The sequence below is a fragment of the Galeopterus variegatus genome, unplaced genomic scaffold (assembly GCF_000696425.1).
Source record: "Galeopterus variegatus unplaced genomic scaffold, G_variegatus-3.0.2 Scaffold120, whole genome shotgun sequence".
In the NCBI taxonomy this organism is placed as follows: Eukaryota; Metazoa; Chordata; class Mammalia; order Dermoptera; family Cynocephalidae; genus Galeopterus; species Galeopterus variegatus.
In genome coordinates, this window is record NW_007726231.1 from 135,494 (window position 1) to 161,334 (window position 25,841).

Genomic DNA, 25,841 nt, shown 5'->3' on the forward strand with positions numbered 1-25,841 from the left:
ATCAGGTTCCCTTTCCTGCCTGCCACTTCCCAACAGCGGAATATTCCTCTCCTGCTGCACTCCTCCGACATAGGGCCAGGTTTAAAGGAAAAGCTAAAGAACCAAAGCTTTGGAGCTCTGCAAAGCTTTGGAGCCCCCAGCTCACTTGTACAACTCACCAGCCTCCGGAGCGTTACCTGTCTTCTTGACTGAATGCCACCAGTTCGTTTTACGTTTGTCGCGTGTCCCTTCCTCTCCGCTTCTTCCCTCCTCCTCCCCTCTCTTTGACGGCAAAATAGCCTTTAATTGACCTCGGTAAATTTCTCCTAAGGTGGACACTAAACTAAAAAGAAAAAAAATATTGGCTAAGGGAAATACAAGTTTTGTATAGTTAATATTTCAAGAGTTTGCTTTTCACTGGTCTTTTCGGGATTTGTCTTTTTGGCAAGTATTTGAAAGTGTCATTTGAGTAACACAAATAATGGCAAAGCATCAGTTACGCCCTTCCTTTAGGATAGCTTTGAGCTTCCTAACCCTAAGACGGAAGAGGTTCTTTACAAACCCAGGTCTTGATATTCCAACTTTTGTTAATATTTTCTATTAAAAGCCTAACCAAAAATGTGTATTAATTTTTAAATAATATCTCTGTTAAGTAGGAATTGTCTAAGAGGAAAATGTATTTAGGAAGAGCTTTCATCTTATTGTCAAATCTACCACTTTGTTTTATTTTCAAACATATTTGAAAATAACAACAAAAGCAATAAAAGCAGGGCATATGTGGCAAATTTAGAAGCTTCTAAAATGGTTTGACACTTAAAAATTGTTTAATTTACTAAAAGGAATGCAAGGGAACCTTGTTTGTTTTGTTAATTGCAAAGTAGAAACTCTGTTACAGTTTCTTCGGATTTTCTTGGAGAATCCTATAATCCTCCCTTTTTTGTTCAGAGCTGATGATGAAGTATTCCTCCCCTTCCCACCCACAGAAAGGCAGGATTTATTTACCCTATCCATCCACCTTAAATCCTGGTAGAAGGCAAGTTTGAAGTGTATGGTTTGTCTTGCACGAGATATCCTGAGAGAACCAGAGCAGTCCTTGATGTAAAGAGGCCAGGTAAACTCTGGGTTAAGACCTTCTTAAAACATAAGAAAAAAGTTCTACTCCTCTAAAATAATTTAAAATTCTCATTTTTTAGAAATCTAATTTTGACTTGGGTGCTTCTTAAACTGTTACTGATATTCCTCAAGAACTTACATAGTTTTTACAGGCTTTTTATTTAAGTCCCTGTCACAAGCAAGTACGGTTTCTGCTCAAATTAGTGTAATCTGAAGTAAAAGGACATATAATATGTCCATGAATTATAATCCATAATATTTAATCTATTCTTTCTTGATAAGTCACAAAATACTGTTGGATCTTTGAAAATAAAACATGGATTGGAAAACATTATAACATATACAACCTTCTGCTCTGTGCATTGATTTGTTCTGTTTGTTTTTAGGGTTTTCAGGCCTGTCCAACATCTCTGACCCCCACCCCTTCGCCAAGAACAGTCTGCTTTCTCCATGCTTCTTATTAGCTGCTGTGAGCTAAAGGAGGAGGTGAAGAAGGCATTATTTATTATTATTATTATTATTATTATTATTATTATCATCATCATTATTATGTCCCCCCCCCAGGCATTCAGGCACATTCAAACTTATTTTGTTTAATAAATAGCACTAAAGACAATATACTTTACTTCTGGAAGAGGAAAATACATTCCTAAATTCCTTTACAGTTTTGTTCAGTCTTTACCTCTGACTGGTCTTTTGTTTTGGTGTGTAATGGAGGCAGGGTGATGGAAAAGGATGCAAATAGCAAAAAGTCTTCAAGGTTCAAGTAAAGAACTTGTTCCAGTACCTCGGATTAGCTAATGAATACACAGTGGGAACTAACTTTCATTGGGCAACAAGTTCAAATTTAAGGCCACCAGTGTGCTTTTAGTTAGTTTGGGAGCAAATAAAGAATTTGTACTAATTTTGTATAGTTTGTGAAGGACAGTATAGGGTCAGGAGTATGGGAAGGGTCAGTTAACTCACAGACCCTTTCTCACTTTTGGGGGGAGGGGTAGTGGGAGGGTGGTTTGTTGTCTCTAGACCTTCGTTGTTACTGTTTCTTTTATATTAGAATTTTGTTTAAATCCAGTGAAATTATTCCTTTCAAAACAACATTTGCATATTAGATCAGTTTGTAAAAGAAAACTAAGAGCCCCAACTTGAGAGCTGTTAATAAGGTGAAAGGCTAACGCTATACACAATGATCACTTGGGCTGGGTTTGTTTCTGACCTCCACTAATGATGGGATTTTTCTCACTCGTTCCCACAGGCCTGTTAGGTGCGTCCCTCCAGACTGCGAGGCAAGCGACTCAGGGCTGGACTTGATGGAAAAAGAAGTTTATAAATAAGCAACCCAATTTCTCCAACCTTTTCGTGGAGCTGCTTAAAAGTCAAGCAAAGTTTTGCTTGTAATTTACAACGGTGCTATTGAAACCTGGGAGGCGAACAATTAGAAGACGCCCCAAACATGCTTTTTTGCTCTACACTGATATACTTGCCTACAATGACAGGGAAAGCTGCTTAGTGCAACCGGCTCTTTGAGCTTTGCAGCAGTCCCCAGACAGTTTTTTTTAAAGTCATTTTGTGGTCAAAATAAAAACCATATTCGGCACTCAAGACTCTTTCCTTGATACTAGCCAGGATTTTAAAAAGCAATTTTGATGTTCTTTTCAAACTTTCTTCCTTAAGAGGTCCCATGAAATAAAAGCCTGTAATCGAAATTCAAACGAGGAAAGAATGAGCTTAGAGAAATGGAGACGCAGTGCGGTAAATCAAAATCCTTGAGCCAGAAACTTCTGAGTCGTTTATAAACGCGTTCACCTCCTGCACTGCGGCAGATGGCCTCTCGGGCCCGGGAGCGCCCCGCGCCGCCCCTCTGCCCTGAGCCGCCTCGGCCTCGGCTGCCGGGGGGACTGCGTGCCGGCTGCTGGCGTCGGAGCCCAGGCGCCCCGCCGCATTCACGATTCGGTTGCCAGAGCAGAGCCATTTAAGAGAGAGAAGCCCGGAGTGAAACAGAAAAGCCGACGCAGTGACAACGACGTTGTCAAGACCGGGGGTGACCGAGCTCTGTGACACTGCCTTGCAGGGGCCCGAAGCCGTGGCTCGAGAGGCTTGGCCAGGGCTGGCGAGCTGGGCGCCCCTGCAGCGGCCGGCCGGGTTCCTCGGCCCTGTCTGCGCGTCCGGATCGCCTCTGCTCCTGGGGACCTGCGGGCCCTGCGGCCCCTGCCGGGCGCGGTCGCGCTCCTCGCCTCCCCTCCGCATCCCCAAGGTCGGGAGGAGGCCGCGGAGGCTCCGAAGGGCTTCGCGTGGCAGGCGGTGCAGAGCTCCTGATGAGACGCCGCGGGAGAACGTTCGCTGATCGGCTTGCTTTGGCGACGGGCCGTGGAACTGAAGGGCAGTTTAATCTCGGTGTAAGGCGAGAGGACACAGGCCCGGCGGTGTGGCACGTCGAGGAGGAACTACGACATGCTTTTAAATCAGTTTTGCCTGTCATTTTGAATCTCCCGGAACACTCGTTCTTAAACCAGTTTTAAAGGGGGGGGGGTGGCACCTGATTGTCTCCTTCAAACACAGCACGACCGTCACCACGCGATGTGTTTTTCGCCCGCTTCTTTCCCTCGCGAATCCTCCCTTCGAAACCACTTTGGCCGGTGCTTAGAAGCAGCAGCTGTTTTCTGATGGCCGCGAAGAGCTTTCTGTCTAGATTCTCCTGCTCAAGCCTGTTCCCTTCTGCCTCCCCCGGCCCAGCCTCCTGTTTGTCTTTTCATCCCGATTCCTGAGTTCTCGATCACTCCCTCCAGGTCCTCTAAAACAGGACAGGATGGCCCCCACAGAACGCAGCCCCCGCGGCCACCGCCAGCTGCCCCCACGGCCCCCGAAGGGCGGGACACCCTGGGCCCCCGCCGGCCGCCTCCCCTAGGCTGGGGGGGGGGGGGTGGGGGCGGGTAAGGACGCCGTCCTGCCATTCTCCCTGTCCCTCTCTCAGGTCCCTCCCTGACCGGATCCTACACGCGCTGTGTAGGTGTCAGGAGTTGGACCCTAAATCCACGCTGAGAAAATCTCAAGGAGAGGCTTGACCCGCGCTTAGGGAATCTTACTAACGTGTAAAATACCGAGTTAAACTACCGCTTCCAGGTTTGAATGACTGTGTCAGTTCTTTTCCTTTTTCTCTTTCCACCGTCTCCTCTTCATTCAAGTTCAGTAGCTTCTTTTCAATTTCTCTGCCGGGGGGTCCGTCCTCATAGTTGTCATCAGGCTCACAGAGGAGAAGGGTGCTGGAAACAGCGCCAAGCGGGAGGCGCCCCGCGGCGGGGTTGACGCGGCAGCAGGCGGACGGCGACCCCGCGCCCGCGGTGCTCGGGGGCCGGCCGGTGACGTCACGAGGGCGGCCCGCGGCGGCCTCTGGTCTCTGCTGAGTCGCTGGGTAGAGGGTGGGAAGAGGGACAGGGTCTGGGGTAAAAAGCCAGAAGAAGGAAGGAACCAGGCTGGGCTGGGAGTCACTCGGGGACCGAACGGGGTCGGCTCCTGCTGCTCGTGGAGGCGGCGGGGCGGGGGGACCGCCTCTGCTGACCCTGCGATTCACAGCTTCTCAGAAGTTTACGTACTATCAGGGCGCAGATGTAAACCTAAAGGACAAAAACGATCATTCAACAGCACAGACTCCATCTTCGCACCATCGGCCTGGATATGTTCCCGGCGTTGGCACATGACGCTGATTCCCAGAGCTTTTACTCACGACGGAGAATATCTGAACTTCACACGACTGTTGAGAGGAAGAGAGGGAGGAAAGGGGAAGAGAAAGAGAAATTGGCTTTAATGACGCTGATTTAGATTCTGAATAATAGCAAAAGATTTTTTTTAAAAAAAATGAAGAGCATATGCTGTGTACAAAAGGTGGCAGGCAAGGTAATAATTGGGGTCCCTCACTTTCCAAATGACCTATCTGTTCCCCTTTTATTTGGCTGACATCAACGTTTTATTGTAAAAGCGAAGTCATTATCCTTTAATATTAATAGGAAATTCCAATTAATTATTCCCCTAAATAAGTGAAGCCCACGGCCTCTACTGAAGAGAGAGAGAGGCCCCGCTGTCCACCTGGCTCCTGGCTCCGCTTTGCCAGCTCAGACGCAGGATGGAAAAGTGCAACGTGGCATCCCCAAAATACACGTGATTGCTGTCGCTGCATTTCGAATAAGATTTACCCTCCTGCATTTGAACTCAGATACCAACAGTCATTCAAATTCTGGAGCCTTACGTGCGGCGTTTTCTTAATGATTCCCTGTGGAACGTGGGGCAAGGGGAAAGCCAGGGGCAGGGATCGTAGAATCCCAGTGTCCCATTATTTTAGCTCAGAGGGTCGCAGCAGCGCAGGTGTCCTTTGGTCTTGCGCTGTCTCCGACAAGTGCGTCTCCCGTCCTTGAGCTTGGAAAGTGGAGCAGTGGAGCCGTCCCCGCATAGTTAGATGCTGGAATGGTGGTCACTGGAGATCGGAAAGGGGAAAGGCCTTTCACTCCCCTAAAATGCTTTCTGCATTTTACTGTTATTCTGGCTTCCCTTTTCCCTGCAAAATCCGTGCGCAAAATGGGCTGTGTTCTCCCACATTCTATCTAATCTGTAGTTTGCAGTTGTATTTTAAATTAATTTCTAGAGGTTTTAATTTAAAACCACATAGGCGGGAACTTAAAAAGTAAAAACGTCCGCTTTTTTCAAACGTATGCAATGAATTCTGCTCCCACCTCACCTTCAATTGCCACCGCTATAAAGAGTAAAATATAACTCCTCTTTCTCCTCCCTGTCCCTCACTATCATTTTTAAGCTGGATTCTTCGATTATCCGTTGGAATCGAGAACAACTTTTTCTCCTTTCTAAGAAAGTTTGTCGTAAGTACTGTCACAACCAATACGTCCTGGACACACAGAGCGCTAGAATAAATGATGCCGGTTTCCTGCCCTGCCCTGGCCTGCTAGCTTAGGTCCCTCGGCTTGAGGAAGGCCACACAGCTAGTGGACTCCTGGTTCAGGAACCGATATTGGCAGTTCCCCTTTGCTTTGAATTTTCTGTAAAATGGGACTACGTCAAAGCCCCCTTCATTCCTGAGAGATATTGAAATTGAAAAGAGATTTTAAAATAAGACTATTTTACATATAAAAAGCTATCACCTGGTTTAAAAAGTTAGCTATAAACTTTTCAAAAACTTTTTTTGGCAGCTGAACTTAAAAACAACCCCTATGCTCAATAATAGATTTCAGGTTAAATACATGAAAATTTTAAAATACACATAGGAACCACATTTGCTGAATTATTTTTCACAGTTTCAAGGGGGGCCTGCTCTCCCACATTCAGTCCTGAGTTCCTTAGGGAACACATTTTTCCTGTAGATTCAGAAATTAACCTTCATAAAGCTTTCAAAAAATCCCAGTTTAATCAAAGCAGATTTTATTTCTTAAGAGGCAGTTATGCATTTTTAAAATAAATCAACTTTCTGTAGACTATTCTAACTTTAAGAAAGAACACACCTAGAAGTCACACAGTATAACGAAAAACTGTAGAGTTCGAATGAATGACAATGAATTTTCAAAAAGCAACTTTGAAGTGTGCTTTAAAAAATTATTACCATCTGGCTAGGAAAACCTAATAAAAGCCATACCTTCCCACAATCTGCTGGCCCAGTTGGCCTGTCAGTGTTTCACTCTCCACTGTTTTGAATCCAGTCCTGTTGAGTTCTGACCTTTCACTATGTGACACCTCTTTACTGAAACTTTTGCTACCTCCCTATCAAAATCTCCTCCAAAGCTACAATTAGTTTTGCTTCCCTCACATGTTAAGGAAACACCTTAACGAATGAACTTCAGCGTTTAATCAAGTTTTTTCGCTTTCAGTTACACCCAAGGGAGATGTTCCTTGTAGGGTAAGGGGAGGGAGATAATGCTGATAGTGCTAAAAGGCAAGCCAGAATTTATTTAGAGTAAGAAAGAAAATGACTTGACATATCACTTCCAGTTTTTGCACAGGGACATATTGATGACATCTATGTGTAGGGATTCTACAAACAAACCTAGGCCAGGGCTGTAGGAAGAGTAACTGACATAACTCCGTCAGATGGTTCTTGAAATCAACTCTTCACTTCCACTTGGATGTGAGAATCACCGATCCTAGGGGGAGATAACGTGCACGGAGATTGGGGACAAGTCTAGAATATGTTTATTTGTTGATTTTTTCCTGTCTTTCACAAATAACTGCATAAATACAACCACCCACATTACAAAGTTGCAAACTCAGGGAGATTAAAGACGTTGTAGTATTGAGTCCCTGGAGCTGGGACTTGGAAGCTGGCAGCCTGCTACTTTAAAGGAATGACTAGAATGGGAAACACCCCTCAGATTAAAAATGTAGGAGTCCCAGCTGTATCTCCCCCTTTCTGGAGTGCTCAGTTTCTGCCTCCCTAAGGTCACCACGTGCAAGGCCCTGTACTGGCAGGGCATGAGTCTCCTGTGTCACCAAGGTGCTAGGTTGTGACCTGGGGGTGCTACCTTGGCCCAGCCCTGGGCCTCCATGATGTTTGAGTTTTCCTGGCTACATAGAAGTGCTGCCAGTCCAGCAACTATGGGCGAGGCTACATGCTGGCTGTCCCCCTAAGCGCCTGCAGTCCTTTTATTGTTAAGCTGCCGCTGCTGGGGCCACTTTGGGGCCTGTGGCCTCCTCATCCTCTCTCTCTCGGTTCCAAAGCATTTTGCAAGTGCTTCCTTGTGTTGCATCCCTCATCTGAGACGCAGGATGTCATTCTAGGCCCCCTCAAACTTTGGGAAATGTTAATAAGCACTATTTCATCCCTGAAATTCCCTTGAACTCAACCCATCGGCCACAGGCTGAGGCCGGGGATTACTCGCTTGTGGTATGTTGCCTTTTGGATCTTCCCCGTCCCGTTTCGTGGAGTCCCTGACCCACATCATACCTGGGAGGACTCAGTGACACATCTCCAGCTGCCTCCCCTACAACCACAGCTCCAGGGCCTGCTGTCAGCAACGCTATTCCTCTCTGGAGACCAGAATCGGCTTGCCCCTCCCTATCCCTCCTCTCCTCCCACCGGGCTGGCCCTATATAACCTGGGAACTGGACAATTCTTGCCAGTTCACAGGCATGCCAGGGGCGGGGTTGAAGATCCGTGGAGCTGAGTGTGATCCCAAAGAACCCTGTGCCAACCCCAGGGAGAATGGCTGGTGAGACTGGCATGCTTGTTGTCAGAGGCAAGCCTCCCACGATTTCTTTTGAATCCATCCCTATATGAAGAAATAGTCAATAACGGCCACAGGTAATTACATGTCTGTAATCCTTACAACAACCTTCCTTCATAAGTGACCATTTTACAGAGAGGTTAAGTGACTAGTCCAAGACCACCGTGCTCAGAGCGGGTGAGAGGTGTGGCTGTTGATGTTCAAACCCAGACTTTTCTGACTCCAAGACCCAGGCTCTCGGCGGGTCCTGTCGGGTCCACCCATTTCTGGGTAGTCTTTCAAGTCAAGGGGTCTTCATTTGGGAAACAGACTGAATTCTCTCACCTCCCGTTCTCGCGGTGGGACACGCTCAAACTCCACTGCCCACTTCTCTTTGGAAACAATCCTGTATTTGCACATGGGTGGAGTCGGCGGTTGACAGTTTCTAGTGACTTCTGGAACCCAGCCTCAGAGCTCTGAGCTCAGCTAGCACCTGCCTCTGCTTCCTTGATGTCTTCCTCAGTGTCCCGGAGCAGAGCAGTTTAAGGAAGCTGCAAACCATCTCATCTCCCAGCTCCAGCCCACGCCGGGAGTGGCCCAAGCGACGCTTCAGGGGCGTCGCTGCTCTTAACCCTTCTTCGTCACTGCCGGGCCACCCAGACCTGGGGACTCGACTCCATCTGCAACAAAGTACCGGGGCCAAACGAGCCTTCCTCCAAGGTTCCCCAGAGCAGGACTGACTTGAAGGGGGAAGGAGGCCCAAATGCCGCTTCGTTTCCCTACACAGTAGCGGGACAGGGGGTGGTGGCAGGGGCGAGGGGGGGACTCAGTGTAGAGACAGGATGAACCCTGTCCTCCCGAAAGCCCACAAACCGGGCCTCCAAATTCCGCACAAAACCGAAGGGGGTGGATGGGCCGAAGGCTGAGGCTGGGGCTGCGAGTTGAGGGGAACCGCGGGGCGCGGAGCGCGAGGGGCCGCTTGGCCGCTGTCCCCACGTGCAGACGCCCCGCCGCCAGCCGCGCGCGACCCTCTCTCGGGAACAGCGATCCGTCACCTCCCTTTAGGGACCCGGACCGGGAAACGTCCATTTTCTGTTTGGGGAGTAAGAAGTAAAAGCGACCAAGCTCTCGATCTTGTCTCCCCCTTCGGGTCCTTCTACCAAGTGCCGGGCGGGCGGGGCTCTGAAGCCGGGTCCGCGCTCCGGGGCGCGGGGCCGGTGAACTCCCGGCGTGCTCGGCCACCTCTCCTGGTGGCCCCAGCCTGGGGTCCCCGCTGGTTTTTGCCAGGCGCGTCCCTCTCGGGAGGCAGATCGCAGCGGCGCAAAGGGGTTTCGGGGCTCTCGGAGCCGCGACGCCTAAGTGACCTTTTCCCCACCCAAGCCACCTTCAGGGAGCTCGTGGACCCTCTCACCGCTGGTCGCAGCGGAGTGAAGGAGGGCGACGCCAGGATATGGCTATGACCCTGGGGGGCGCAGTGTGAGCCCGAGACACTTTGCACGGGCGTTTATGGCAAAAGTAGCAGGAAATCCCTTCTCCTGAGCGAGGGACAATGAGCAAGGACTAAAGGGAATTCAAGTGGAAAAGTCTGTGAATGCAAGAACAACCCACAGCTGGAGCCAAGAGGTTTCCATGAAGCTCTGTGTGGTTCTTTCTCTTTCCGGGAAAAGGCATTATCATTTTTTTCTCCAAATGTTCGAAGAAACTTTCCTTTTAGATGTGTTGTTTAACAAACCCGTTCTGGTTGGATATTAGATGGTATTCGTTATTTTCTCCTGCAACACTCACTAAACTGTTCAAGGAATGTACTTTTTTGCCCTTCCCTAAAACCATTTAGGAGGGTAGAGCTATTTCTTTTGAGCTAAAAATGTTTCTCAATTCAAAAATTCTGCAAGACTTGTTGGTTTTCAACTAAATTCTTTTTTTCTTTTTCTTTTTTAAGAATACTTTTAAAAGAATAACACCACATAAAACTTGGCTTCCTTTAATAGACAGATGTTTGGGCGTCCATCCTAACAGTTACACCAGTGAACAATTAAGTCATTTCAAGCAAATTTGGAGTTAGGTTGAAGAAAATTTCTGGGCAAACCCCTCAAAAACATTTTCCATTCTCTTTCAGAGTTAATTTATAGATTTTTCTTCACATATCTTTTTGTGGCTCAAAGGTTAGTCCAGGTAGTCCTCATAAATATGTGAGCAATTTGCACTACCAGCTTTTGACTGTTGTTATCCTCGCTGTGGAAGCCACTCGGGTGAAGGATAGGAAATGGAGCATTCGGAAATCTCCTCGGTGCAGAAAGGAAGGAGCAAGGAACATCAAAATCTGGAGAAAAACTCCCAGAGGCAGACCAGCAAAGGGGCCAATAGGCGGGTTAAACAGGCCAGGCCAGCAGGAAGACCCTCCTGGCCCCAAATGCCTTCCCGTTAACCACCTGTGTTCTCCCTCTATTTCTGAAATTCTATCAGCTAGACATTTGAGTAAATACTTTTTTTTTTTTTTTTTTTTTTTTTAAAACAATTTTGTGGCTCAAAGGTTAGTCCAGGTAGTCCTCATAAATATGTGAGCAATTTGCACTACCAGCTTTTGACTGTTGTTATCCTCGCTGTGGAAGCCACTCGGGTGAAGGATAGGAAATGGAGCATTCGGAAATCTCCTCGGTGCAGAAAGGAAGGAGCAAGGAACATCAAAATCTGGAGAAAAACTCCCAGAGGCAGACCAGCAAAGGGGCCAATAGGCGGGTTAAACAGGCCAGGCCAGCAGGAAGACCCTCCTGGCCCCAAATGCCTTCCCGTTAACCACCTGTGTTCTCCCTCTATTTCTGAAATTCTATCAGCTAGACATTTGAGTAAATACTTTTTTTTTTTTTTTTTTTTTTTTTAAGACAAGAGTTCCAGTAGGGTTAAGGGTGGGGAGTGTTATCAGTTACTCACACCTTAGGACAAAATGGGTCAATTACGTTGAGATGAGCTGTATCAAGGACATGGACATTTTATTTAAATGAACTAAATCAAGGGAAAGAAGAGTGGGTAATTTCCAAGTATAGAGCTCTTTGAGCTGTGACGGAGCAAGCTGGGGGTGGGCGTGGGTGTCCTTGGGGAGTTTAGGCTAGCATAACCGGACACTTGAGGGCTTGAAGAAAAGGATACCAGGTGTTATGATGGAGAAGAAAGGGAGAGCATTCCAAGGCAAACTGCCTTTCAAAAGAGTTAGTCTCTAATCCAGGGAAGGGGAAGATATCTCCTTCTTTTGTTTTTCTTTTTATCTTACCCCTAGTACCAAGAAATTGATCCAAAACAATGCTATCTAATAACTGTGGATTAAAAAGATTTTTGTGGGCTAATGTGGGTACCTAGTTACCATTTATAACACCATGCGAGAACAAATTTGGAGGCTCAAATTATTTCACTTCTATAGTGTCAGAACATAAGTTTTCATAAATTCAGAAATACCTTCACTCGTTTTGCATTAACTGACTTGAATGAATGCAGTAGCACAATATGTCAGTATACTTTAGGAAAAATCACAAAAATAAAAATTCATAGAGAAATTACCAAGAATAATACTATTATCTTTCAAAACCCTAGAAAGAAAATATTTTGAGAAAATAACTGCTAACTAATAATGTCAATTGCTAGTTAACATTACTAGCATTATTAATATTAATAATTAGAAGTTAACATTAATCGGTAACATCAACTAATCATATACAATATATGAGTATATAGTGAACATTGTTTTTTGCTATGGTAATCTTTTAACAAATGTGTGTGCCTACTAGATATAAAACACAGTGTTAATATCTTTTACTCAGTTGATTGAAAACAAAACCAAATGAAACAAAATTAATTAAGAAACAAGAAACAAAAACGCAGAGCCAGATAGTTGGGATGCTTGAAATACTGCAAACCTCTTTTACTGCATTTATTCTATACAAGTCTAATAAATACAGAAGTGGTTTTGACCAAATGGGTTTTTATTGCCTGCAAGCGGTTACACTTAGAAGTGGGAGAATAAGGTACAGTGATGGAGGCACGCTTACTACCCCACACCTTAGGATTTTTTACGGTTGAAAGAAGGAATACTCAGAATGGAACAAGACATGAGCTCATTGGATAATCTAGCCTATATTTGGGTTTGGAAGTCCTTTAAGCCCAGGAATACACCTGCAGATCAATTCAGAATACTAAGAACCAAGGTTAAAGATTTATACACATCACAACAATGGCAAATTAACTACAAAACAAACCTTGCACACAAATTATAAACCATAAGGTACACACCATTTTAACGAGAGTACGATAGAGTTGGCGCAGTGATCAGAAGTGGCTTCTTCTCACAATATTACAGTATGAGAAATACATATCTCACTTGGCACACAGGACATTACTTTGATGTAATTACAGAATAAAAGGTTAAATCTGCTTTAAAAAAAAAAAAAAAGCCCATGTTCCAATCACAAACAGAGCCAAAGCTCACTTAGGTTAAGCTAAATAAAAGAGGATGATCTTCTTAAAAAGAAAATACTTGGCATTTCCCCCTTTCACTCGTTTACTTTTTAAAGAAATACAAGCATATTTATTTGGTCAAAACAATAAATGTAATTACAAGGACAGGGTACAAAAAAACAATGTCAAAGTCCTCCTTCCTTCTCCAGAGCTGTGTTCTCAGCCTTCCTCTTCATCACTGTCTTTCATAGTAATGCCCTGAAGTCCTCCTTCTGAAACGGAGGCTGTGGCCTCCTCTACTGTTAAACGTCTGTGCAGAGTATCGTATGTCTTACTGTTCAGCGTTGCTTCCAACACACCCTGCAGTCGGAAGTCCCTATATGTTTTCTGGAGAAAGAAAAGACAAGTTGCTTAGATAACTTAGATTATATGTATACTTATATATGTAGGTTCCTGAGTTCAGTCGTCCTTTCAAAAATGATCTTGGACAATCTACTAATGAATTCTGATTGTGGTTGCCCATGTCAATCATCTTGTTGGTGTATTTCTGGGGAAAAAAATTGGATGAGAGACTTTGGATAGTGCTATTCAAACTACAATCACTATGAATACATCAAAGTGTTGTGACTATCAGATGACAAATTAGCCTTCCTCCAAAACATTACTAATTGCACAAAATTTATTATTTGAAAAAACTGTAACAAATAGAAACTATGTACTTATGTGCATTTTTAATAAGAAAGATTTCTTAGTTTTTCAGTGGAGTAGTCTTTCCTTTAATACTGAAAACTACATTTCTTTTTGTGAAAATACATTAGTTTGGGGGGACAAATGTGTGGAGGAAGAGGATTAATCCTATTATCAGTAAAAGAAGTTCACATTTTCAGCATCTGCTAATTATAAAATTTATTTACATGGACCACTGGGTAAAAATTTGTGTACACCTTAAAGTCTCTATGACATTTACCTTTTCCTTTTGAAATTCCCTTGGAATGGGAAGTGCCAAATTCTGGACTGAAATTTCCATAGATGGGATAATAAAACAAGTATTTACGTTTTTTTTGTGAAATAACAAATTATAATTTGGTGTATTTGATATTAAAAATAGAATAAATACCATGTTCTTATTTTTATAATAAGTTTTAACCTCAACAAAACACTTCTGTGGCACTTAAAATATATAATCTATAAAGCTTCTCTTAAGTTCACTTTTTATAGTGTGATTTTCTTCACAAATGATGTTCCATGACTAAACCGGACTTGTATTTTACTGTTATTGATTTTTAAAGTTGGAGAAAAAGTCCAGAGTTAGTTAAACGGGGAAACAAAGAACAAATGAAGATATCCCATTCTGTGAAGGTACGTCTAAGGCTATTTTCAATGCTAAATATCTTTCCTGATTCCTCTACTGTCCTATGTTAGATTTAGAATATTAAGCAGTCAGATTTCAATAGACTAGCCCAAAGTATCAGTATGTATCAATATGCACTGTTCTGTTCTAAGTGATTCCTGGTAGCCACTTTTTTTTTTGTTGTTGTTGTTTGCACTTAATAGATGAAAAAAGTCAAATAAGAAGGAGGAATAGTATACTTCATGGCTCACAGCATAACTCCAATAGCTGGAAGTTAATATTATGAGATGCTTAGTTTCACCAAACATAGTAAAGTGTTCATAACATTTGAATGTTCATAACATTCTAACATTTAAGCTGAAGGTACTTATTCACATGAGTTATCAAGTGCTGATAGACAGCATCCTAGTCTCCTGTATGTACAAACCTGGCCTCTACTTACAGCCTACAGGAAAGTAGGATCATTACAATGTAGTGGGACCACTGGGATTTTCACATTTTATCTTCCTGTTTTCTTCCACCTGACTCATGCCCAATGGTATCGTTCCAAGTCTCAGAAGTGATATGTCAATAGTAAGGATGGAGAATGAATAATATATATTTTTCTCACTTGATAATCTCCTGATATAAATAAAATTCATATTTGAAAAGTCCATTTTATGTCCAAAATAAACTGAACTCTGAGGAATGCTGCAAAGTATCTGAGGTCAGTGTTGGAACAGAAAGTAAAGTTTAGATTCAGAGAGTATTTCTTTTCTCCTTAAATGATCAAACCTATTTTATTCAAATTATAAGAGTTTATTTCAGGACACATACAATCCACCATCCTTATATTCTCTTTCTAAGCTGAAAAAGCTTATTGTGACAAAGTCATTCTAAGTCATAAGTTCTAAGTCATAAGTTGTTGTGACTAAGGTGGTACTCTCTTTCACCAAAACTCAGGGTAGTTCACATCAGAACAGGTAAAGTAACTCTAAATTTTGTCTAGAGAATCTGTTAACTAATATACATGGCATTATTACCATAAAGATTTGAATTCAAAGCTGTAGCTCTCTTCTAGTTATATTAAAAATATATCAAGCCTGCAAAATAATCACCTACAGATGATACATCTGATATAAAGTATTACTGTCCCACTAACAATTATATAGTTAGTTTGCGAGTTGGATTTTCTTATTTTATTGGAATGACTTTCCTTATACTTCCCTTAATTTTCTTTTCTTTTCTTTTGTTTTACACACAAACGTTATGGACATTTATTAACTTAGCTTAATTTTCAATAAGTTGGCCAGGACAGATCCAAATTGTGGATTTGAAGTCCTGAAGGTTTTCTTATTTATATACAATTAAGACCTCTTCCTTATTCTTTTAGCCAGCAAAAGCAAGTTAGGTGGGCTTCAAGGGAGATATCCTTGCAATCTTTCTCTCTTTTTAGAATTCATACAATGTTATCAACACATGTACATCCCCTATGGCTGTCATAAAGGTTTGGTTGACTCTTATTTAAGACAAGTCCCTGCCACAGAGCGCTGCTCACTTGCCTTCTTTTCTCCTAGCAAATGAGGCAGCTGATTTATGTTAGCTGCTTTTAAATGTTATTTGGCCACTAGGGAGAACGCAAATCCATCAGCCATTTTATTACTTGAGGATTCTACTTTTCCCCTTCCCAAATAAGTCATTCGGATGTTAAAACTTCACAAATAATTTTACAGTTCTTAATTTTTCATGGAAATCTTACCAGAATTTGTTTTTTCTTAGTGAGCAACATGAATGAACCACTTAGTGTATAAGTGTCTTTGTAGGGCAACATTGGCTATCATACAAATTTTTATGGTGTCTGGGTCTCCATGTGCACAGAACGACAGTGCCTGTTAGTAGTGAGGACTAGACGGCTAGAGTTGGGTAGTATGGATCCTGGGTAGAATGTACAACTCTGCTGTAATATGTAGTCCAAGTCTAAGTGATCTGAATGGAAAGAAAGCCTAATTACGGACCTCCACAATTCTATACATGCGTTATTTAATAGCTTCTGAAATTCACTGGAAAATGATCATTATGAACAAAACCACACAGATTCTGAAGAATGATGAATCTATGTATGAAGTTGATTAAAGTCTGAATTTTTTTTCCTACTTTTAATTTTACATTCAAATTCAAAATGTAAAATTCAAAGTAGGAAAAAAAATTAGTACATTAAGTTATTAATTAACCTTGATTTTCACTGTGAAAATAATCGTTTTTAATTATTAAATAGAGCCCTATGACTTGATCGAATATATCATCCGAAGAAATCATTGGCTGAGCGTGAGGACTTGTTTGTGAAAAGCAAAACATGGAAAATTAAACATATTAATGAAATTTAATTTTATGACTATCAGTCTTAACTTTTTTTTTTCTTCCTGGGCAGTTGGCTGGTGAGGGGATTCAAATGCTTTATCTTGGTGTCATCAGCGCTATGCCCTAACAGGTGAGCTACTGGGTCAGCCCCTAGTCTTAACTATTGATAGCCATAATAAAGAATATATTAAAGTAAGATAAACTAATTGACTTAGAGTACAATGGAAATGCCACATATAATTCATGGAATTATTAATAGTTATTTTCTGCTAAAATATTCACTGGTGAGAATACTTAAGAACTACTCTCATAGCAAATCTCAAATATATAATACTTCACTATATCACATTGAACATCTTGAATATATATATATATATATATATATAATTTTATTTGTCAATTATACCTCAATGAAGCTGAAAAATTTTTCACTGGTGCTTGACCTTTAACTGTAAAGACACATGTAAATACAAGAAAAGAAATAACTTTTAAAGAAACAAATGACAGGCTAATAAAAAATGGAGATTTTTATGCTAAAAACAAAGTAAAAAGCTTAACAATCTATCAGTCCTAATATTTGGCTGAATTTGTAACTTCTGACATCTTGGACACAGTAGACGTTAGCTTGGAAATACGGCTGATACTTAGGATAACCAGCTAATCCTAATACTAATCACAGTACAGACAGCAATCTTAACATTACCTGTATTTAGAAGGTAAACACATTATCTTGACTTTCTTTTATGAAAAACGAACTTCATTGGAAAGCTCCTCAAGTAACATTTATGGAAACAAAGAAACAATGGAGAACTAAGCCAAATATGAACATATCATAGTGTGCTTTTAGTTTCTTTGTAAAATAAATAACACCTTGTAAGCAGTGTTCTGGATCAAAGATATTTTGTCCATTGAAATGTAATGTGTAGCTATAGTACTAAAATTTTGTGAGTTGCAAGAATTTTACTTATTTATGACTAATCATGATTACAATTACTGTGACATTATAGGTCTAGTTCTGCGTTCCAGTAGATTTGCGAATTTCTGACTCTGGAACAGAACTTCCCTATTTGTGGGTCTTTCTTACTTGTGATAACAGTATGTCTACAGCACAAAAGAATTTGTATTCTAATTAGATGGCAGGAACCAAGAGAATGATGAAAAATATTTTCATGTGGATAGGAACATCTTTTAATGATGTAACACAGTGGTTCTTTGCAAACTTTAGCATGTATTAGAATCATCTGGAAGACTTGTAAATATATAGACTGTGGGGTCTCACCCTCAGAGTTTCTGATTCAGTAGGTCTGGGGTGGGGCCAAAGAATTTGCAATTTTAACAAATTCCCGGGTGATACTGATAATGCCAGGTCAGAAGTGACACTTTGAGAACTACTGTGTACATGCATGTGTATACACATAAATGCATATACATGCACATATATACCTTATGTGTATGGACACACACATATTTATTACCATTAATAAACAGTACTAAAATGGAAGTGAAGGTCTTCTGTTTAAAAGAACAGTTGATTCTCAATAGCACAGAGTTATGTTTTCAGCTATAAGGTGGAATTTCTGTCTCAATTTTAAGAAAAGTTTAAACATGGGATGAATTTTGTGCTTTCACTAGAATTTCCAGTGTGTGAAACAAGTCCCTTCTTACTAAATATAATATGTAGGTTATTAACTTTTCTCTTGAACAGCAAACATCAAAATGTCCTTATTGAACTTACATAACATCTGTGTTAGTAGTTTTGGATGGTCCCCATTGCTCAAACTGATCATCTTTTACATAAAAGAAGGGGCATGCTTCTAAAAGAATTTAGGCAGTAACAATGAATGACATTCATACAAGGATATAACAAAATAACCGAGACTCTCCTTAATCTATTGGCAAATACAGTTCAAAAGTCCTCATAATGATATGTGATCCTAATAAATTTGAAGCAAATGTTATGAGAAAACATTTTTATTCTTAAGAAAATTTACGCAAAATTATAGTGGACTTACTACAAGGGTACTTCAAAAAGTTTGTGAAAAACTAAAAGATAATACAAATCTTTCCATGAACTTTTTGAAGTACCCTTGTACATTCAGGTAAGTGTGCTTACAGGCTTTATGTACTTTATCTTAAAATGTGATAACTTGCTAACAACTACTTTTTATTTATTAGTGCAAAAAAGATAAATTTATGTGTATTTAGTAATCTAAGTAAAAATGGAAGTAAATCGTAGCACATTACTGCTAATAAGTGATGCTTTTTAAGTACTTACATTCACTCAGTTATAGTAAATATGATTTTCATGTATGTCAATATCTTGCCATGATTCCTTATAGCTTGTTGGGCACTTCACATCTAAACACATTTTGTTTACCTTCACAATCTTGATGAGCGTCTTCAGTTGGTAAATATGAAGCTGGAGGTCTAATCTATCAGCCAGCCACACGCAAATGACTTTCATGGAACTGCTGTACCATTGCTGGAAAGAAGGATGGGGCAGAGGGGAGGAGGACAAAAAAGAAAACAACCTCTGCAGTATTCATTTAACAGATTCGGTAATGAGGGGGTAATGAAACACTCTGAAATGACCACAGATCAGCACTTGAAGTCAATAATGCTATAATTTCCTGTTAACAGAATTGTATGTTTTGCTAGAAAAACTGCTAAGTTGACCTAGGCTGTTCTTAACATGAATTAACATTATGGTCTTTCAGCTGTAACATATTCATGGGAAACAGTGTTTTTGCACTTTGCAGCCTAGTGGCCTGCTTTGTAATTTGTAGGTAACAATGGGTACTAAATACATGTTATGAGACTGAATGGATGGCCAAGCAGCAGGAAAAAAGCTAAATTATTTTCAAAGGAAAATTTCTTATTAGCCCACATGTTATGTAAAAATCAAAGAATAGATGTTTTCTGCCATAAGGCATGTAGTCAATATCTAGAAATAACATTTTAAAGGAGTGATGGCAAAACGTATCCACAGCTTACTAATAAACAGCAATTCTCAATCATACCTTTATCTACTACTGCTTGTTAATAATCTGCTAAGATGTTTTAAATTCACCTAAAATAAAGATTTATTAAGATCTTGGGAAGAACACTATCAAGATGGAATTCTTACATCTTATAAGAATTACAGAACAGATGTCAGTTGACCAAATTATGGATCTGTTTCATTTTGCAAGAGTTCATAATTTTTCTCTGTTTATAAGAACTATCTTGAGGGAAAAACTGAAATTCTTCTCTAATGTAATTTCCTCCTCCTATATAATGTCTGTGAGTACAGTAAAAGAAGAAATTTTGTTCCATTTTCAGAAAAAGGCGATCTGCCATTAGTGGTGACATTTTAAAGGATTCAGTGATTATACGCCAGAGCTAGGTTTGGGTAATACTTTAAGAATAATGCTACTCATTCAGATAACAGTGAGAAATACCAACGTCCATTGAACACTTAGGAAACGACAAAAGAGTTTTTCAAAGAGAAGAGATTTTGTGCCTTGCTTTTATACACAAATACAGTGACAGTACAGAACACATGTGTGTGCACATGTTCTTGGGTATTCAAACACAGCAAAAAAAAAATCTTTAAAAAAATTTTCCCCCACATAATGAAACAGTAAATTCAACATCTAGGAGAAATCTTAAGTGATACATCTAAAATGCTGGATTTGTATTTATTATATTATTATTATTATTTGTATTTGTTATAATTCTAAGAAGGTTAATATTATTTGTATTTATTATAATTCTTCTAATAAAATTTAGTACAATAAGAAATAGTTTTAAGTGTAAATTAAAAGCAAGTTAATTTCACATTTCATCACATTTATTTCTATTGTTAATATACTGGACATACATGTACAAAATGAGAGAAGCTAATTAAAATAAATAATTTACTAAATATTATCAAATAGGTGAACAAAAATTTCATTTCTAAAATATGGGATAGACCATGATTTTTACAAATATGTTATTCTGTGCCTAATTTTGCTCCTTTCTATTGATTACTTTCTGAATTTTCAGAACACATAAAAAATGCCAGATATAAATTTTATAAAATAAGACATTTACCCTCCCAAATTCTTAAAAAACAAACTTCTAGTAAATTCAGTTCTTCAGTTGACATATTAAATCTCAAAATCTTTTATAGGTGCTCACTTTAATTTCTGACGTTATTTGAAATGAGGAAGTATATGATTTTAATAATTTAGAACCTCAGTTTCTTCAGTTCCATTTTAATACAGGTAAACACAGGTATTGTTGATATGGAATATTAATATACTGAATTAAGACTCTCACTCCCACACCTTTCTCCAGATCATTTGAAAGCTAAAATGTTGTCATAATGGATGTCTCTTAAAAATTATAGTCCTTCTGCAGGGACAGTAAGTTCTTCTTTTTTGTTGGGGGAGATAAAATATTATATATCATAAAAGTCTACCACAACTTACTATTTAATCTGTCAGACTACACAGTTACTATACACATGATAAGCTGTATAAAATTGAGGGAAATGAAAATACTTTCTTAGAATTACTCCAAATGCATCTTTAAGTGTTTTAAAAAATCCTTACATAATTTAAAACTAATTTAACTTCATTCTCCCATTATATATAAATGGTATTTACAATTAAGCGATAATTGAAAGGACATTTAATGTAACACAGAAATTATTTATATGATAATTTCTTTAAACTCGATGCCAAAATTTTAATTTTAGAGAAAAAGAATTTGGGAATAAAATGATCTAAAGTTAACTATAAAGACAGAGAAAAAGAGAACTATCGTTAAGCAAAATGTTTAAGCTACTTTAGCATCATCTTACTTTGAGGCAAACAAATAGTTCCATAAGGAAAGTCTATGAGAAAAATTATCCTAGCAGATAAGAATGTATATTTTTGGTTCCTAGGCCAAAGCATTCTGAAGAGGAATTTCAGCTAAATTAAGCAAATGTTTAAGGGAAAGCAGTAGTTTAGCTCAGAGTACATGCTACCACTAAGAATAGGCTAACAACAAAAACAAAAAAACACTACGACTGCTTCTTTCTCATATATGGTGAAACTCAAACTCACACAAGCACACACACACACACACACACACACACACACACACACACACACACACACACACACACACTCCAACAAAGCCACTAAGCATAAACCTCTGGCACTTCCCTATTTCTGGTGCGGGAATTAGTATGTCTTTCTTTTAAGTGCTGAATATGGTAGGTCCCATTTTTTCATCTTGAGAGAAAAGTGAAAGGTAGGTTAGGTTCTTTCCCTGTTCTCCCTACCAAACTAAACCAACCCATCCTCTAAAAAACAAAGAAAAAAATTGAAAAGAGCGAATGCGCAATAAAATCCAAATATTAGCAAATATCTTTTCATTTCGGCAAAGTTAATTTTACAAAACGACTTGGTTGACTATTCACTTTTCCCTTCAGGGGATGACAAGGAAGGGGAGCTGCAGCCTGCACCGATGTCATGGGTAGGGCAGGACCGCTTTATTCTTTGCTTTGGTCTACACAGGAATAAAGCAGTAAGTGTATTTTTTACAATTTTTTTTTCTACATCAATCCATGACAGCAGCCTACCACTTTAACAAAATATATGGTGTTTTTTTTTTCCTTTTTCTTTTTGTGGCTCATTCAACTCCTGTAAGGGCATGTGTTACTCACTTCATTTTTTTGAGATATCTCGTTTAAAGCAAAAATAAAAGAAAAGGAAAGGCTGGGGTTGACTCTGTGAGACCCCTGTATTTATTCACACTTATTGTGCATGACTGTAGACTGGTAAATCATATTAGCAGCCCGTCTCCCCATCAAGCTGCTACTTGCTTTCCAGCCCTGGGAAGGTTCAACAAATCAACAGGAGCACGGAAAACAGAACATCAGTCTAATCTAGTGTTTAAGGTGAAGTTTTCAAACCCAATCTAAGAAGATCTTTAGAGCAAGCAACAAGCTGAAGGGCTCAGAAGGTGGTATTGACAATGAAAGAGTGTTGAAATATTGAGAAGCGCAGCACTTGTGCATTTTTAATAACAAGAGGGTCAACAAGGACACAGCTCCCTCAGTGCCAGGAGTTGCCACTGACTATGGAAATTGCCACACCAGGGCTATAAACGCTTGCAGTTCATCAGCTTTCTTAAACAGTTCATCAGCTTTCTTAAACACCCTGAACCCCCTCAGTGGACCTTTAGTCTTGAATTAACAAACCAAAGCAATGAAAGAGGGTGCAGTCTGAATGGCTGGCATTGATCCCCAACTGTGTCAGCACTGCTACAGGCCCTGAAAAACTCTCTCCATTGTCAATAGAAATTGACAAACCTCCTCTCCTAAATAGTGCAGCTGAGCCGGGCAGGCTCCATGCAGCTGTAAAGGGCTCTGCTCTTGGGGCCGGGGAGCACTAACAATAGAACAAGCATGAGCTCTTTGTCAGTCCCAGACTCGGCAATTTTCTAACAAGGATTAAAGTTGTTTCTCCGCAGAGCTGCTGAAAAGAGATTTAGCAACATACCGTGCTTTCTTCATGCAAGTTAAAGAGAAGTAGTTAAGGAATTTCATTATTCTGTTCACTAGTGGAAATACAAAACAAATATATTAAATATGCACAACTCCCCTTTTTGACTAATTTATAACATTCTGAGGATGATTCAATTAAATATAACACTTATCACCTGGAAACAAGCACTTTACTTTTATTTTGGAAGTTTTATTTTTAAAAAGTCCAGCTGCTTGCCACCTGGAATGAGGTCTCAATACATACTAATGCACAATGCCTTTAGACCCTCTGAGGCTGATATTCCTAAATCTGAATCACAAGACCACATAGGGTTTGTATATTACGGCTGCTTCAAGCAAATGATTTCTGTCAGAATGAGGCTTCTGATGATGGTGGCAAGGTAAAAATAGCTGCTTTGCTAGGGCACAAATCTGTGATATATTTACTGCTTAAGTGTTTAGCTTTCTATTGATTACGAATTGGTACTAGTTGATACATTTTCATTCTTCTCTAGCTATGCTTGTTTCAATAGGTGAAGAAAAGTAAAATGAAAGAAAGAAAAGAAAAAGAACCAACACTTTTTAATGCACTAACACATGGAACTGCTAAATTTCTGCAGTATGTATTTCTTCATTTATTTCAAGAAAAACTGTCTTACAAGAGTTAAGTCACTGTGCTGAAATGAAATGACACTTAGAAAATCTCGCTTTAGAAAATATGTACCTTTCAAATGTAAAAATGAATTGAAATAAAAGAACAATGTTTTAAAAATGCTGAAGGTTTTGATAAATCTGATAAATATACAATAAGCCATCCTTTAAGATCATTTTAGTAGCTTTATAAAACAAAATATTTAGAAACATTAATGACCTACAGTTTCACCAGTATATTAAAAAGTAAATATAAATGCTTTATTATACATTGAGTTTTCCTTTTGTCAACAGTACACCTATCTAATATAACTAAATTTGTGGCTCTATTTTACTCACTTGCCATTTCTAAATGCTAAAATGCAAATTTTATATTAACAGTAAATTTGATACAATAATGTCAACGTTTTCACCTCTATTCAAGGAATCCCCCTGAAACTATCATACCCAGTTCCACAAAGCAGACCCTAAAAGCACAAGCATTTTGAAAGTTTTAAGTGTGAATTTTTTGTTGGCTTAGAATAGGATTAAGGGCTATATTTAAGGAAAACTGAAACCAGATTATTATGGTTAAAAATACAGGAAGTGTTCAACCCAACCTACACCGGATCAACATTCCTAGCCAGACCTAGAGACATTCATGGGGGTAGGGGGTGTAGAGATTTGTGTCTGGACATGGAGCTCAGGGCTGCTGTCAACACACCAGAGAAGAACATAAATGCAGAACCTGGGAGGGTGGGGAGTGCTGGCCCCTCTCATGCTGCTATTTGCTCAACTGAAACTGCCACTTGTCTTCTCTGTGCCTCAGTTTCCTCATCTGTAATAAGAGGGACAGATTATATGAATCTAGCTTTAAAATAATGAGAATCTCCTGTTCTATAGAAATACTGTGAGTTTAGAGGAAAGGGCATGAAGAGCTTGTGATTCTTATAAAAATGAACTTAAAGAAAAAGCCACATTGTCATTCTTTTTGTTTTAATATGCTGCTTCAATACAGCTTTACTTTTTCAGAATAAAGAAGAATGCAAGTTTAGAAGTCTAGAGTTATAGAACTTTTTAGCGTCTGTTATTTTGTTTTTAACTTATTCATCTTGGCCTCTTAATGAACTACATATTACAAAAATGAAAGGATAACATGACATGAGGAGTGAATAAGATTCCACACATCCTAATGTTTAAGAACACTGGAAAATATTTTTTTTTCACTGTAGCAAAACAATGCAATGTGGAAAAAAGATCCCTGGTTGTTCCATTGGGGAACTCTCTGTATGTGGCTTTATCTTTTTTTTTTTTTTAAAACAGAACGGAGAAGCATTTGATTCATGTCTTTTTCTTCTGTGTTGAATGAACATTCAAAGTGATTTTCATTTTTGAACTTCATCAGAAAGTTTGTAAATTATGAGCATTATGATGTCTGCTAAAGAAAAAGTATAAAACGTACAAACATGGAAGGGTTGGCATATGGCAGGTGCCTCATAAATGCTTGTTGAATGCTGAAAGAAACTTCCCTATCTCTGGAGTTCAATACATTTTTTTAATGCATGGATATAGTAACTGAGATATTTCCAGATGAATTAGATCCTTTTAGTTACATAACAGAATAAGTTACATAATTTCCATTAGATTGGGAGAAGCATGATGATCTCTTTTCAGTTCTCTATTACTTCATTAATTCAAACTTCCTTTTTTCTAAACTGTCCTGAAAATAAGATTAAACTAGCCTGTCTTTCTCTGCACTACACGAATGTATTAATATCAATACTGTTCTGTATTATTTATCATCAAGTAAGCAAGTGCCTCTTTAAGTTTATTCTGTAGCTCTTTTCCTGGTGCTAAAAAGATTAGTGATTACAAAGTGAAAATTTCAGTTCATCAGTTGTTCCCTCCCTCCCCTACTTAGTGACAGACAAAGGGATGCATACTGCTTTGGCTAATCTTTTGAGTGAAATGACTAATTAATGGTTTGGCTGAACTCAGTGGTCAATTCATAATGGTGTAGTTACCAGTGTGGGGCACAGACACTGTCTAAGAATGATTCAGTTTTGGGCACTCTGGTCTTTTCATCTGGCTGAATGACTCATTTTGAATACTGTATGTTAAATACTGGTCAATATTGTATTTTAAATCAATAATGTAGGCTCTAGAAAAAATATATTAGACTCTTGAAACTGCTATTAAATGGAACAAATTAGTTTCAAGATAAAAGCTAGTCCTGAGAATTAGCTTTTTTTTTTTTTTTTTTTTTTTTTTTTTTTTTTTTTTTTTTTTT

The 25,841-nt window shown here is 39.6% G+C and overlaps 1 protein-coding gene and 1 long non-coding RNA gene across 10 annotated transcripts in view; one reads left to right on the forward strand and one right to left on the reverse strand.

Annotated features, from left to right (window-relative positions):
* Positions 1 to 1,019: 1,019 nt before the first annotated feature.
* Positions 1,020 to 2,637, forward strand: LOC103603320. The gene is made up of 3 exons (XR_551601.1): positions 1,020 to 1,090; positions 1,479 to 1,578; positions 2,345 to 2,637. It is a non-coding gene; the product is annotated as an uncharacterized LOC103603320 (long non-coding RNA).
* Positions 2,638 to 12,165: 9,528 nt separating this feature from the next.
* Positions 12,166 to 25,841, reverse strand: part of CADPS2 (Ca++-dependent secretion activator 2) — a 506,787-nt gene continuing 493,111 nt past the window's right edge. For all 9 annotated transcript variants that reach the window (XM_008587894.1, XM_008587876.1, XM_008587886.1 and 6 more), the window contains 2 exons: positions 18,794 to 18,898; positions 12,166 to 13,115 (listed from right to left, as the gene is read on the reverse strand). In XM_008587894.1, the coding sequence (XP_008586116.1) occupies positions 12,948 to 13,115; positions 18,794 to 18,898 (273 nt within the window). In that variant the 3' untranslated portion in view covers positions 12,166 to 12,947. The remainder of the gene's footprint in view (positions 13,116 to 18,793; positions 18,899 to 25,841) is intronic.